The following is a 15,853-nucleotide window of genomic DNA, read 5'->3' on the forward strand; positions in this document are numbered from 1 at the left end:
CAGACCTAATAAAGTGATTATTAAGCAAGTGAGCTGACTCCGACCTAGACTGCCCACTAAACAGCATTGAGGAGGTGGCCGACAGAAGGATGTTAACCAAGTGGACATCCATAATATGACTTTGCAATGCACTTATGTGATTACTGTGATTTGTTTTTCTTGGTGTGCAATACGAGTGTTACGATAGTGTTTTTGTATTATTTATATCTATACATAGTGCCATCGTTACTGCGCGATATGCATTATTTATTTTAAAAAAATTGTCTTTCATTACATTTTACTTCTGTACATAAAAACTAGAGATGTCCGATAATATAAATGCTTTAAAATGTAATATGGGAAATTATCGGTATCGGTTTCAAAAAGAAAAATTAATGACTTTTTAAAACGCCGCTGTACGGAGCGGTACATATCCGGTAAAACACGGACGTAGGGAGACACAGGAGTTGACGACTGCAGCATGAGAGGTTTACTGGCGACGCTTGATGACCTCATCAAACCGCCGCGAGCGCAGCATAACAACAACAAGAGTGTGTTGTTGCCGGTGCTGTAGCCGTGGCTAACAAGCAAGCTCGCTCGATGACTGACTAACGACACCATGTCTACGGTTTGGGATTATTTTAAAGTGTGTCTGACGGATAAAAAACTGGCAATTTGCAATGACTGCAAAAAGTTGGTTATGCGAGGAGGAACCAAGACGTCTTCCTTTAATACGAGCAATTTGATCTCCCGCCTCTTCAAGAATCATAAGGAGATACACGATGAATACAAGCGGAAGAGGGATGAAAAGCAAACACCGAAAAAAAATAGTACCACACATCCATCCATCCATGTTCTACCACTTGTCCCTTTTGGGGTCGCGGGGGGTGCTGGAGCCTATCTCAGCAGTTGCCGCTTAAAGACTCCGCCGAGAAAAAACAAAAATACTTTTTTCCATAACTTGAGTTGAAGTTGTTCTCTTATTTTGGAAAACCTTGTTACATTGTTTAATGCAGGGGTCAGCAACCTTTTTGAAACCAAGAGCTACTTCTTGGGTAGTGATTAATGCGAAGGGCTACCAGTTTGATACACACTTCAATAAATTGCCAGAAATAGCCAATTTGCTCAATTTACCTTTAACTCTATGTTATTATTAATAATTAATGATATTTACACTTAATTGAACGGTTTAAAAGAGGAGAAAACACTTCAATTTCGACTCTTTAAAAATCAAAATTCAACCGAAAAAAAGAAGAGAAAAACGTAAAAAAAGAATTTATGGAACATCATTAGTAATTTTTCCTGATCAAGATTAAATTTAGAATTTTGATGACATGTTTTAAATAGGTTAAAATCCAATCTACAATTTGTTAGAATATATAACAAATTGGACCAAGCTATATTTCTAACAAAGACAAATCATTATTTCTTCTAGAATTTCCAGAACAAATTTTTTAAAAGAAATTCAAAAGACTTTGAAATAAGATTTAAATTTGATTCTACAGATTTTCTAGATTTGACAGAATAATTTTTAAAAATTTTAATCATAATAAGTTTGAAGAAATATTTCACAAATATTCTTTGTCGAAAAAACAGAAGCTAAAATGAAGAATTAAATTAAAATGTATTTATTATTCTTTACAATAAAAAAATTAAAAAATACTTGAACATTTATTTAAATTGCCAGGAAAGAAGAGGAAGGAATTTAAAAGGTAAAAAGATATATGTGCTTAAAAATCCTAAAATCATTTTTAAGGTTGTATTTTTTCTCTAAAATTGTCTTTCTGGAAGTTATAAGAAGCAAAGTAAAAAAAATTAATGAATTTAAACAAGTGAAGACCAAGTCTTTAAAATATTTTCTTGGATTTTCAAATTCAATTTGAGTTTTGTCTCTCATAGAATTAAAAATGCCGGGCAAAGCGAGACCAGCTTGTTAGTAAATAAATAAAATTTAAAAAATAGAGGCAGCTCACTGGTAAGTGCTGCTATTTGAGCTATTTTTAGAACAGGCCGGCGGGCGACTCATCTGGTCCTTACGGGCTACCTGGTGCCCGCGGGCACCGCGTTGGTGACCCCTGGTTTAATGCATCCAGCAGGGCATCACAACAAAATTAGGCATAATAACGTGTTAAGTCCACGACCGTATATATCGGTATCGGTTGATATCGGAATCGGTAATTAAGAGTTGGACAATATCGGAATATCGGCCAAAAAGCCATTATCGGACATCTCTAATAAAAACCTACACTGCAACCATGTAATTTCCCCATTGGGCGACAAATAAAAGTCTATCCATCTATACATCTTGACTTATTTAATTAGTTAAATTCAGCTTATCCATTCAAATGAAACTCTTATTTTCACTACACATACATAGTCAACTATTCCAAAAATGTATTTCTTAATCATTTTGAGGATTATAGCTTCCAGCTAACAAACAACCCAAATTCAGTATCTCTTCAAATTTGAAAAAAAATATGCAAAACTTAATGATTCGCAAATGAACTGCAAAAATGTTTAATTGCTACTAATCTGCATTTACTTTTGAAATCAAATAACTTTTGCACAATATTCTAATTGATGGATATGCACCGATACTCGCTGTGTGTCCGCATGTGCGCTTTCAGTGTCTTCTTATAAGAATAGCTGTTGCCACAAACCGAGCATTTAAAGGCTTTTTCTCCTGTGTGTGTTCTTTTGTGCGCAATCAAAGAGACTTTTTCCGCAAAGCTTTCACTGCAAATGACGCAAACAAAGGGTTTTTCTCCCGTGTGTATTCTCATGTGTGCGAGCATGTTCGTCTTTTTGGAGAAGCCCTTACCACAAACTGAACAACTAAAGGGCTTTTCTCCGGTGTGTGTTCTCATGTGCGACAGCATATTTGTCTTTTTAGAGAACAGCTGGCCACAAACGGAGCAACTGAAAGGTTTTTCGCCCACGTGCATTTTCATGTGTTGCGTGACGTTGCTTTTTCGAGCAAAGCTGTCACCACAGACTGAGCAAATGTAAGGTTTGTCTCCGGTGTGCGTGGTCATATGTGACACCATACTGGAATGGTGATAGAATCTTTTACCGCAAACTGAGCAACTAAATGGCTTTTCTCCAGTGTGCATTTTCATGTGTGTGAGCATGTGGGGCTTTTGATTAAATGTTTTGCCACAGACGGAGCAACTGAAAGGCTTTTCTCCTGTGTGTGTTCTCAGGTGGGACGCCATAGTGGAACTGTGAGCGAATCTTTTATCGCAAACTGAGCATTTAAAGGGCTTTTCACCCGTGTGCGTTCTTTTGTGTGATTCCACGTGTGCCTTTTGAGTAAATCCTTTACCGCAAACTGAACAACTGAAAGGTTTTTCCGCCAAGTGTGTTTTCATGTGTGTGGTGATACTTGACCTTTGCGAGAACCCTTTGCCACATATTGAGCAACTATAAGGGTTTTCTTCTGTGTGTGTTCTCATGTGTCCAGTCAAATCCCTCTTAGCCGTGAAGCTTTTAGCACAAACTGAGCAGGTAAAACGTTTTTTGCCCGTCTTCTTTTTAGAGCCTTTAGTCTGTTTGTTGTCAGTGTGAGTCGTCATGTCACTGTCACTGCTCAAAGCTTTTTGGGTGTCGTCCCTGTCTTCATCCTCAGGAGAGTGTGACGTTGTATCGTCACTATCTGATAGTGGAGCAAATAGGTTGTCTGCTACTGATTTGTCGTCATAGTTTTCAGTCTTCACACAGACGACAGTCAGCGGCAACTCTCCGAGATCAGCCTCCTCCGGTCCAAGAAGACACTCTCCCTCCGATTCCCGGGTGATCCGTATTTCTTCCTCCTCCTCTTTAACGTCAGGGGGCTGAGGATCTTCCTGCTTCAAAGTGGGCTCGGAGGGACGTTCTTCTTGACGACCAATCAGCTGCTGGACATCTGCAGGTAACGACCAACACATTTTAGCATGACATGTCTGTTAGAATAATTGAATCTAAGTTATCACAAAACTTTGTGTTTCAATGAGTTCCCGGCGAGCAGACAAAAGCTGTCTTTGAACCTACCAAGCAGAAGGCTTGTAAAAGTCCACTGTGTAGGATGGGAAGCAACATGAAGGTGTGCTGTTTCTTTCATGTATTGTAATCAACAGAAAGATATTGTCTTGACCCAAGAACTACAAAGCGGAGAGGAAGCAGCGCCTGACTCCCCTACAGGGACCTCTTCTTTGAAATGTTTAACGACCTTTTCTGTGAACTGTTTACGACCTTTTCTGTGTACTGTTTACAACCTTTTCTTTGAACTATTCTGTAACCAAAGGCGATGGCTGTTTACGACCCCCGTCCCTTAGAAACAGCTGTTGCCATGCAATCAGGGAAAGTCCAAATAAAAGAGAAGGCGTACAATCTTTCGCCAGAGCGTGGTGAGACACTGTGCAAGGGTACAGTGTCCAGGCGTCTCTCCTCAATTGAGCCAAATTTAATTCTGTCTCTGTTTAATTTTTTGCTTCTTGTCTTTTTTAATAGATGTCATCAGTGTTTGAACCTGACAATGTCAAATATCATATGGTCTATTGAATATGAATTTTTTACAAGCGTACAGTCGTGGTGGTGTCCTTCACATGGCATGAACGTGATTTATTGATTACTACACATTGTGGCGGCGCTACAAATAGATTTAGCGGTACCTGTCAGTATCCATTGCAAGTCCGCTTCTACACGGTTGATACACACTGCTCTGCCAAAGAATAAAAAGACGTGGCAAGGGGGGACTAGAGTTGCCAATTTAGTGGCGGTTTGGGACAGAGACGTACCGAATTTGCATGCGGTACAAATGAAAAGTGAAAGACAAGAAGAGTTCGTTTTACCCACCATTAATCAATGACAATTTATATATATAAATATTTTGAATTTCAAGTGCCTCAAGGGCTTTGGAAACCACAACGACTTCCCCTGAGCTGAACCCAGATCCGGACAAGTCAAAACTTCAAAGGCCCGAACAGGGAAAAAAAAAACCTTGGGAAGGGGCCGCAAATGTAGGGACCTAGCTTCAGTGTGACCAGCTGCTAGGGTTGTACGGTATAGTATAGTAGTATAGTACCGCAATACTAATGAATCATACACGGTACTATACCGCCTCTAAAAAGTACCGGTTCCCCACCCGTCGTCACCTCAGCAGTGCACAATCACGGAGAACTTACAAGCAGACGCAGTGTGTAGACAGAAAAGGGAGAACGGACGAATTTGGGCTTACTAACTGTTCATCATGTCCGATCATTCACCATTAAGACTATCATCTGTACTCTGAACACACTACATATTAGTGAATAAAGGGCATACTTAGTCAACAGCCATACATGTCACACTAAGGGTGGCTGTATGAACAACGCCAACACTGTCATAAATAATATGTGCCATATAGTGAAACCACACTCAACAACAATGACAAACACATTTTGGGAGAATATTGTCACCGCAACACAACATAAACACTACAGAGCAAATTCCCAGAATTCCCTGCAGCACCAACTCTTCCGGGACCCTACAATAGAAACAAACGCCATTGGTGGATCTACACCTAACATCAACTGTAATGATACCAAGTACAGGAGTGTATCTAGTTGATACTAATATGACTACATCGATATTTTGGAGCATCACAAAATCTTCTTATTTTTTTAAAATTGTATTTATATTATGTTTATTAAATAAATATGTCCCTGGACACATGAGGACTTTGAATATGATCAATGTATGATCCTGTAACGACTTGGTATTGGATTGATACCCAAATGTGTGGTATCATCCAAAACTAATGTAAAGTATCAAACAACAGAAGAATAAGTGATTACTACATTTTAACAGAAGTGTAGATAGAACATGTTAAAACAGAAAATAAGCAGATATTAACAGTAAATGAACAAGTAGATTAATAATTCATTTTATACCACTTGTCCTTAATAATTTTGACAAAATAATAGAATGGAAAATAACACAATATGTTACTGCATATGTCAGCAGACTAATTAGGAGTCTTTGTTTGTTTACTTACTACTAAAAGACAAGTTGTCTTGTATGTTCACTATTTTATTTAAGGACAAACTTGCAATAATAAACACATGTTTGATGCACTGTAAGTTTTTGTGTTCAAATAAAGCCAATAATGCAATTTTTTGTGGTCCCCTTTATTTAGAAAGTACCGAAATACATGTTGGTACCAAAATCTTGGTATCGGGACAACACTACCGGCTGCAATTTATGCCGAGTGGGTACAATTATTGAATTGGCGAAGTTAGTAGAGCGGCTGTGCCAGCAATCGGAGTGTTGCTGGTTACTGGGGTTCAATCCCCACCTTCTACCTTCCTAGTCACGTCCGTTGTGTCCTTGGGCAAGACACTTCACCCTTTGCCTCTGATGGCTGCTGGTTAGCGCCTTGCATGGCAGCTCCCGCCATCAGTGTGTGAATGGGTAAATGTGGAAATACTGTCAAAGCGCTTTGAGTACCTTGAAGGTAGAAAAGCGCCATACAAGTATAACCCATTTATCATTTATTTATCATTAATTGTTACATTAAAACCCCTGTTTAAGGCCCAATCTGTTTGTTTACATGCTCTTTTTTATTTCTCTTTGCTATTTGGGCTTATTGGACCCTAATTAGAATAAAAACCAAGAATCATGTTTTGGTATGATGTACTTAGTCCATAAGTACACAAACGTGTACTTTATGTTTAGTGACATGCTAATTCCTATTTTTACACTTTTTTTTTCTTCCAAATTCCATTATATGTTATACTCTTCTGACACCACCAGATGGCAGTAGTGTCCACATAAGCGGCCATAAGACCCCAATTCAGTAGTGTACACAATTTTGGAAATAAGAGCTAAAAGGTGCTGTCCACGCATGTGGCCACTAAGGCCTTTAGAGGTTTAATAGATCATCTGAAAGTCCAGTCCATCAGGAAGGCAAAAGATGGCCGTAGGGGGATCTTCTTCCATGTAGACAAGTTGACAATGCATGAGACCACCACAACTAGATTGCATTTCTGTGGTTAACAGTGTTTGTGTCCGGTCTTCTCAGTGATTACTAATGCTTCACTGGACAAATATATATTATTTGATTATTTGGATAAGATGAATTATTTTGGAAGTAGACCATGATCAGGTACATTATTATTTTAACATTTAATACAATATATTAAGCACAAAAAAACTGAATGTTAGAATTAATTAAAAAGTAAACAATAAAGAGAATAGGATAATATATAAATAATGCTTGTAAAGTAGTACAACGTATGTATGTGTTACCCAATCCGACTGTTACACATGAATACTTTACATTGCCCGCCATTGTGAATTGTGTATTAATAGCAGACGTACTGTAAGTTTTAAAAACATAACTCATACATTGTCGTCTGTTTGGCTCCGTATATTTGCGACAGAAAGTGTGTGAAAGGAGTAAGTATAAGGTTAGTGAACATGTAAACATACTGTGTTGCACAGTTTGAGTCGTGTCAACAGCCTCCAGTTGTTGTCGCTCCTTCTCGTCCCCTGTTCGAGAAAGTTCCCCCGCGTACGACGCGATCGTTCTTTCAAACAGCCCGAATATTTGATCAGCTGCCGCCATTAGTCGCTCAGCCGACAAATCTTTCAGTATGTTATTAACTCAACCCCAACTTGTCGCCTCGGCCTTGTGTCTTGTTGTTGTTTTTCTGGCAACGCTAACTTTCGCATTTTTCTTCTTCGACGAAGGTTTCGCGGCAGCATCCGTAACGCGACACACTGCTGCCATCTTACGGCGGCACGGAAGACTGCTCAAGATGAGCGCAAGGAAAGAAAGGAAACAGAGATGTAAAGTATGGCATGTCAAAATGGAACAAAACTCCATTAAAAAATAAAAATACATTGAAAACATATATAAATTGATGGATGATTGATTTTAATTACATACATGCATGACTTAATTTAATGTCAATTACATTTAATGATTCAAACATTTGTACTAATTATTTCAATATGTAATGATCATTTGATCACGTTTTGATTTGATTATTTAATCCATCCATCCATTTTCTACCGCTTGTCCCTTTCAGGATGGCAGGGGGTGCTGGAGCCTATCTCAGCTGCATTCGGGCGGAAGGCGGGGTACACCCTGGACAAGTCGCCACCTCATCACAGGGCCAACACAGATAGACAGACAACATTCACACTCACATTCACACACTACGGACATTTTAATGATTTGAAAAATTATTTCACAAATGTATTAATTATTTCAGGACTGAATCAATCATTCCATGGTTCAATGATTTATCTAATTATTTCATGAACCTGTCAAAATCGGAAAAAAAACCTCAGACGTCAAAGTCAGTGTGTGGGTCATTACACCCATAGACATCTGATAGATAGATAGATAGATAGATAGATAGATAGATAGATAGATAGATAGATAGATAGATAGATAGATAGATAGATAGATAGATAGATAGATAGATAGATAGATAGATAGATAGATAGATAGATAGATAGATAGATAGATAGATAGATAGATAGATAGATAGATAGATAGTACTTTATTGATTCCTTCAGGAGAGTTCCCCTAGGGAAAATTAAAATTCCAGCAGCAGTGTACAAAATTGAGATCGAATTTGAAAAGTAAAAAGTAAATAATGGGGGTATAAATGGAACCAAAATAGAAAAATATTACAATAGAATAAAAAGAAAAAGCAACAATGAGAATAAAAATATAACAGTAAAATAAGAATATAACAAGAGAAACTAGGCAGTAGTGACCATGTTATGAAAAAGTATTGCACTGTTATTGTTTTGCAGAGAGGAGTTGTACAGTCTAATGGCGTGTGGGACAAAGGAGTTTTTTAGTCTATATATATAAGTAGATGCAGCATTGGCTGCTGTGATGCGAGAAATTGGGCCGCCATCTTGAAGTGGTGTTGAGGAGCCGGCGAGCAGCCTAAACTGACAGTTGACACCGTAGAAAACAAAGATGGTGTTCAGCATTTTCCTGCTCAAATGAGCGGACTGTTGAAAATAAGAATCGGAGGATTGTTTTTCACAAGTAAGATTTAACATTAACATACTATTGGTTGTATTTTGTGAAAAGAGTGTGTGCATATTGTATATAGTTCTCTGCAAACCTATGAAATGTTCTATTTTACATTACATTATTATTTACAGGGGCGGTATGGCGTAGTGGGTAGAGCAACCGTGCCAGAAACCTGAGGGTTGCAGGTTCGCTCCCCGCCTCTTACCATCCAAAATCGCTGCCGTTGTGTCCTTGGGCAGGACACTTCACCCTTGCCCCCGGTGCCGCTCACACCGGAGAATGAATGATGAATGAATGAGTTGTAAATATGAATGATGGGTTCTCACTTCTCTGTGAAGCGCTTTGAGTGTCTAGAAAAAGCGCTATATAAATCTAATCCATTATTATTATTATTATTATTATTTTGCCTTCATTATTTTGTAAAAATGCACTAGAATGTTTCATATGTATGTGAAAATCACAAATAAATCTTCTGGGGGAGGATGACCCCCCTACAGAGGTTTGGTTTACAAACTTTCAGCCCCACCTAAAACAAAATTCACCAGCCGCCACTGGTTATGATGCATTCTCATTTTAAGCAAAGTATAAGACAATACTTTCTTAACAGTATAATTGTAACCAGGAATAAGTCTTTTAGTAACAATATTCAAATACTAACATTGTTGGGTAAAAACGAATTTAGTTTTATTCTGAATCCAGTGAAACAGATTGGTGGTTTTAGCTGATATAAAGACTTTCATGTGTTTATATATGTTTACATTTAAGTATTTGGCAGACGCTTTTATCCAAAGTGACATACATAAAAAATACATATAAAACAATCACTGTAAACATGATCATTTAAGGGAAGAATGTAATACAAAATATCAATACAAAGTGTCAAGACAGAATAAACTCAGCAACAGAGATACAGTCTATAGGTCCCTAAGATACATACATTGTTTATGTAGGATATACGCATGTATATATAACCTAATCATATTGTTTCTTCAACTTAAAAATAGCTGACCATTTGTTTCCCCTTTCATCTGGATTGTATTCCCAGTTTTGATCTCGAACGTCTGGTCATTTATAGCATATAAGAATATTATATTACTGTTAAGCAAACTATGAATAATAAAATATGTGTCCTTTATCATAGCTACACGTATGACAAAAAAGCGCGTGAAAATGAGTGGTATTCAGTGAGGTAAGATGAATTAAATGCGCTGACAGTTCATTGCTCCTGCCAAATGAATTGCACTGAGTGGAGCGGATCACCACTCCAAGATGGCGGCCCCGCGTCTCGTCAGCGCCAGTAGGCAGTAGCGCTCGATGCGGTGTACCCTTATAAGATGTCTATGATTACACCCGATCTGCACTTCCGCTTGACCAAAGAAGTGGAGGAGTGGATTCTCTTAGCCCCGCCCACTGACTTTGATGGGTGAGTTTGACAGATGCATACATTCATGACGGGCTGCCACAAAATTAAATGGAAAATAATAATAATGATAATAAAATAATTTATTAGATATTGAGATAATTATTCAAATAATTAAATTGTACAACATTTTAATGACACATAACTATTTAATACAACATATTAATGACACATTTAAGTAACTATTTAATACAAAATATTATCCAGCACCCTGCGACCCTGAACGGGACAAGCGGTAGGAAATGGATGGATGGATGGATTAATGACACATTTAAGTAATTATTTAAATATGTATGTATCTATTAAATGTTGTCTCATTTGCCCTCCAAAGTCACCACGTTAATGAAATAATTAACTAAACGTGAAAGAAGTAATCAAATCATGAAATAATTACATTTACTTGGAAAATAAATAAATTGATATTTAATAATAATAACACATTTATGTATTCGCTTCCAAATATAAAAAATTATGACACATTTAAGTGATTATTTAAAGATTTATTTAATTTCGTCCCATTTGAGGTTGCACACACTCTTTATTGCAAAGAGTGTACACGTGGAGTAGCGACAGAAAAAATAATGACATCAAATAAAAAATAGTCACAACATACTAAAAACAATAAAAAAAATAAAAAGGACAGAGGGTATACCATAAACAGCATGTGTAGTTTGTATGTATGTTTGTTTCATTCATAAAATGTGTTAAATCTTCCCTAAGAAGTCATTCTACTTCATTTAAAAAAACAAAAAAACTTAAAATGGCTCCTGATTGTATCGGCACACTAGCCTGGAACCAATGAGGGAATCTGATATCAACACTTCTCGTGTGGGACATTACTCTTCTGTGATTTGACATTTTTCTTAGCACAAAGTGGATAAGTCAAAGTTTATTTTCAGTGGTGTGTCTGCATGTGTGCTGTCAGACTCCTCTTATAAAAATAACTTTTACCACAAACTGTACAACTCAACGTTCTTTCTCCCGTGTGTGTCCGCACATGCGCCGTCAGATCTCTCCGATAGGAGTAACTTTTACCACAAACTGAGCAATTAAATGGTTTCTCGCCCGTGTGTACTCTTTTGTGGGCAATCAACGTCACCTTATCGACAAAACGTTCGTCGCAAAGTGAGCAAAGAAAAGGTTTTTCTCCCGTGTGTATTCTCACGTGCGCCACCATGTTGGACTTTTGAGTGAATTTTTTCCCGCAAACTGAACAACTAAAAGGTCGTTCTCCGGTGTGCGTTCTCATGTGTTGAGTGACGTTGCGCTTTCGGGAAAAACTGTCGCCGCAAACGGAGCAAATAAAAGGTTTTTCTCCCGTGTGCGTCCTCATGTGCGACACCACACCTGAACGGCGAGAGAACCTTTTACCGCAAACGGAGCATTTGAAGGGTTTTTCTCCGGTGTGTGTTCTTTTGTGCGATATCATTACTGCCTTTTGAGTGAATCCTTTGCCACAAACTGAACAACTAAAAGGTTTTACTGCCAAGTGTGTTTTTCTATGTGTTGTAAGCACTGACTTTCGAGAGAATCTTTTACAACATATTGAGCAACTAAAAAGTTTTTCTTCCGGATGGGTTCTCATGTGTTGAGACAAATCGTTCTTATAAGAAAACAATTCGCCACAAACCGGGCAGGTGAAGCAGGTCCTCTTTTTAGCACTTTCAGAGTGTTTGATGTCCGTGTGAGTCCTCATATCACCTTCATATCCTGTATCGCTGCTCAAAGGTTCTTCGGCGTCGTCCTGTTCTTCATCTTGGGAAGAGTTAGACGTTGTGTCTTCACTGTCTGATAGTGGTGCTAAGAGGTTGTCCGCTTGTGGTTCGTCTTCATGGTCTTCAGCCTTCACAGAGACAACAGTCAGTGGTTCTAAAATACTTTCTTCCTCCTGAGTGATCCAGAGTTCATCCTCTTCCGCTTTAAAGTGAGGGGGCTGTGGATCCTCCTGCTTCAAAATGGCGCTCCCACCTTGCGGCTGAAGGGAACAGACTTCTGGATGACCAATCAGCTTGTGGACATCTGCAGGACACAAACACACTTGAATTAAAACATGTCAAATATGATGACATAGTTGATCTAAACATGGAGATGTACAATTAGTAAAGTCGTAAATGTCGCCCCTTCTTTTCTCCTCACTTGGACTGTGATGAAGCTGAAAGGACTCAGTTGGTTTGTCTCCATCATCTTCAGGCTTCACAGAGACAACATTCAGTTGCAAGTTGGTGAGATCGGTTTCCTCCGGCCCTAGAAGACACTCGCCCTCCCGAGTGATCCATAGTTCCTCGTCTTCCTCTTTAATGTGCGGGGGCTGTGGATGCTGTTGCGTCACAGTGGATCGCCCCCCCTCCGACTGATGAGCACTTTCCTCTTGACGACCAATCAGCTGCTGGACCTCTGCAGGAAGCAAAGTCACTTTAGTTCAGACATGTCTATTATTACATTACCCCATAAAAAATGAGTACAACCTTTAACATATGATGATAGTCATACTCTCAGGTCGGCATACATCCCACTCTGGAAAGGTGCTCCCGTACGAACAAAGAATGTTTAGGTATGGTCTGAAGATGGAGATAAGCAATTACAGGACTACTGTAGTAGTAGGGCTGGGCAATATGGACGGAAAAGGGAAATCGGAGTCTCGGTTTTTGCATTTCCATAGAAGTCTTCGAGCTGCTCTTTGTCTGATCCCTCACCTAGGACCTGCTTGTCTTGGGAGACCCTACCAGGGGGCATGGAAGCCCCCGGACAACATAGCTCCCAGGGTCATTGGGACACGCAAACTCCTCTACCACGATAAGATGGCAGATATATCGATATATTTTTAAACAAGATAAGAATCAAGAAAATATCGTAATATCGATATAATTTATTTCACGTTAAAATGACCAAACACAGCTTATTTGTTGTGTTCCTTGATTCTCCCCCGCTCCCCACTCCCTCTCATGGGCTACTAAACAACCTCCCCTTCCTCCTTCCAAGACGTGCTTGCACGTAGAAGAACATCCATGATTGGTTGGTTGTTTACTATGATGAGTCACGATTGGTTAAGATTAGAGCATATAAAGGGAAAATAGGGCGGGTCATGACGACGAGAGAGTCGTAGAAGAAAAGAGGAAATTTTCAAGCGGGCGATTTATGTATTAAAAAAACTAGTGGAAGATGGCAGAGGGATTCTCTTCTTTAGATTGTTCTTTTAGCGATGTAGACCACGTCCAGGAAACCCACAATGCGTCTAATATGCGTCTAATTGGCCACATTGGGACAAATGTATGCGTCTGGATAAAACATTCATTTGAGATGTTTACCACGTAAGCCCAATTTAAAACTGGTCTATATTTCGCAAGAGAAATGCTGCCAAAAATGTATGCCGAAGTGAGGAAGATCATAGCCGCACAATGAAGTCAAGTCGCTTACTTGGCGCTGACCAGAACCGTACGTGTGTGGCAGCCCATTACATCGTCGACTGGGAATTAAAAAGTGCCTGCCTGCAAATGTATGTTTTTATCTGAGTTTGATACATTTAGTATTATTTGCACATCTATGTAATAGAATATTTTTCTATTGTATTTATGTTATGTCCTTCTGTGCTACTTAAAACTGTTTCTTTTCTGTGCTGTTAATACCCATCTTGACTAACTGGGTTAATAAAAGTATTTACACTACAGTTGTCATTCACTTCAATTTCAGTGAATCTCGCTCAAAAAAATGAATGTCTTTATATGTATACTTTCACCGGAAAATATATCGAGATATACATCAAATATCGAATGTAAGCAAATTAAAATCGACATATACTTTTTTCGTCCATATTGCCCAGCCCTACTACTACAGTAGTCCTGTAATTGCTGATCTCCCATCTTCAGACCATATCTAAACATTCTTTGTTTGTACGGGAGCACCTTTCCAGAGTGGGATGTAATGCCGACCTGAGAGCAAGACTATCATCATATGTTAAAGGTTGTACATACACACATATATATAAAACTATATGCATATATAGATATGTATATATATATATATATATATATATATATATATATATATATATATATATATATATATATATATATATATATATATACACACACAACTATATATATATTTATGTATATTAATATATATATATATATATAATTATATACATAAAGTTATATATATATATGTATATATCTATATATATATACACACAACTATATATATATTTATGTATATTAATATATATATATAATTATATACATAAAGTTATATATATAGTTATATATTTATAACTATATACATATAATTGTATATATACATATATATATATATTACTCTATATATATATATATATATATATACACATATATATACACACACACACACACACATATATATACACACACACACACACACACACACACATATATATATATATATATATATATATATATATATATATATATATATATATATATATATATATATATATATATATGTATACATATATATATATATATATATATATATATATATATATATATATACATATATATATATATATATATATATATATATATATATATATATATATACATATATATATATATATATATATATATATATTATATATATATATATATATATATATATATATATATATATACATATATATATATATATATATATATATATATATATATATATACATATATATATATATATATATATATCAAAGCCATCTCGGAATTTATAGTAACTGTTTTGTGATAAATAAATGAAGTTTATTTGGCTCCATATATTAAGGACAGAAAGTGTGATAAAGCAGAATGTTAGTGACAATGTCAACATACCTTGAACGTGTAGCCCAATTTGAGTCTTGCTAACAGCTTCCAGTTGATGTCGCTCCTTCTCTCTTGTTCGAGAAAGTTCGCCGTCATACGACACTATCGTTCCTTCGAATGGCCCAAATGCTTCATCAGCTGCCGCCATTATTCGCCCTTTCGACGACTCTTTTGATGATCTGAATGTTTTCAATTCGATTCCACCTCACCCCCTTCCCCTTTTGTCTTGCGTTTCTGCAGTGTTGCTCACTTCCGCCCTTCTCTTCTTCTTCTTCTTGGTTGTTTCAAGGCGGTTGGAAACTGGTTTAGTGCATTACTGCCACACTCCGGATGTGAATGATTATTTTTTTTAATTGATTTGACGTCTCCGTCACAATTATAGATATCTTATAAGGGTACGCAGCATGGAGCGCTACTGCCTACTGGCGCTGACGAGATGCGGGGCCGCCATCTTGGAGTGGTGATCTGCTCCACTCAGTGCAATTCATTTGTCAGGAGCAATGAACTGTCAGTGCATTTAATTCATCTTACCTCACTGAATACCACTGATTTTCACACGCTTTTTTGTCATACGTGTAGCTATGATAAAGGACACATGTTTTATTATTCATA

General features: G+C 37.3%; 1 protein-coding gene across 1 annotated transcript; it reads right to left on the reverse strand.

The window, feature by feature from the left end:
* Positions 1 to 1,896: 1,896 nt before the first annotated feature.
* On the reverse strand, positions 1,897 to 15,608 carry LOC133632077 (zinc finger protein 568-like). Its single transcript, XM_062024315.1, has 5 exons — positions 15,251 to 15,608; positions 12,558 to 12,815; positions 11,319 to 12,440; positions 7,429 to 7,602; positions 1,897 to 3,883 (listed from the first exon to the last, which is right to left on the reverse strand). Exons 1-5 carry the CDS (start codon positions 15,387 to 15,389, stop codon positions 2,553 to 2,555), a joined length of 3,024 nt encoding a protein of 1,007 aa, XP_061880299.1. The 5' UTR covers positions 15,390 to 15,608; the 3' UTR covers positions 1,897 to 2,552.
* Positions 15,609 to 15,853: the final 245 nt, after the last annotated feature.

The sequence above is a fragment of the Entelurus aequoreus genome, linkage group LG17 (genome assembly GCF_033978785.1).
Source record: "Entelurus aequoreus isolate RoL-2023_Sb linkage group LG17, RoL_Eaeq_v1.1, whole genome shotgun sequence".
Lineage (NCBI taxonomy): Eukaryota > Metazoa > Chordata > Actinopteri > Syngnathiformes > Syngnathidae > Entelurus > Entelurus aequoreus.

What these genes read in the sequence shown, in the direction of transcription:
- LOC133632077 (XM_062024315.1), bottom strand. Translation starts at nt 15,389, where the DNA reads ATGGCGGCAGCTGATGAAGCATTTGGGCCATTCGAAGGAACGATAGTG. An exon ending in AATTGGGCTACACGTTCAAG is followed by an intron (nt 12,816 to 15,250) that starts GTATGTTGACAT and finishes TGCTTCCTGCAG; the next exon opens with AGGTCCAGCAGCTGATTGGT. An exon ending in ACACATGCAGACACACCACT is followed by an intron (nt 7,603 to 11,318) that starts GAAAATAAACTT and finishes GTTGGGGTTGAG; the next exon opens with TTAATAACATACTGAAAGAT.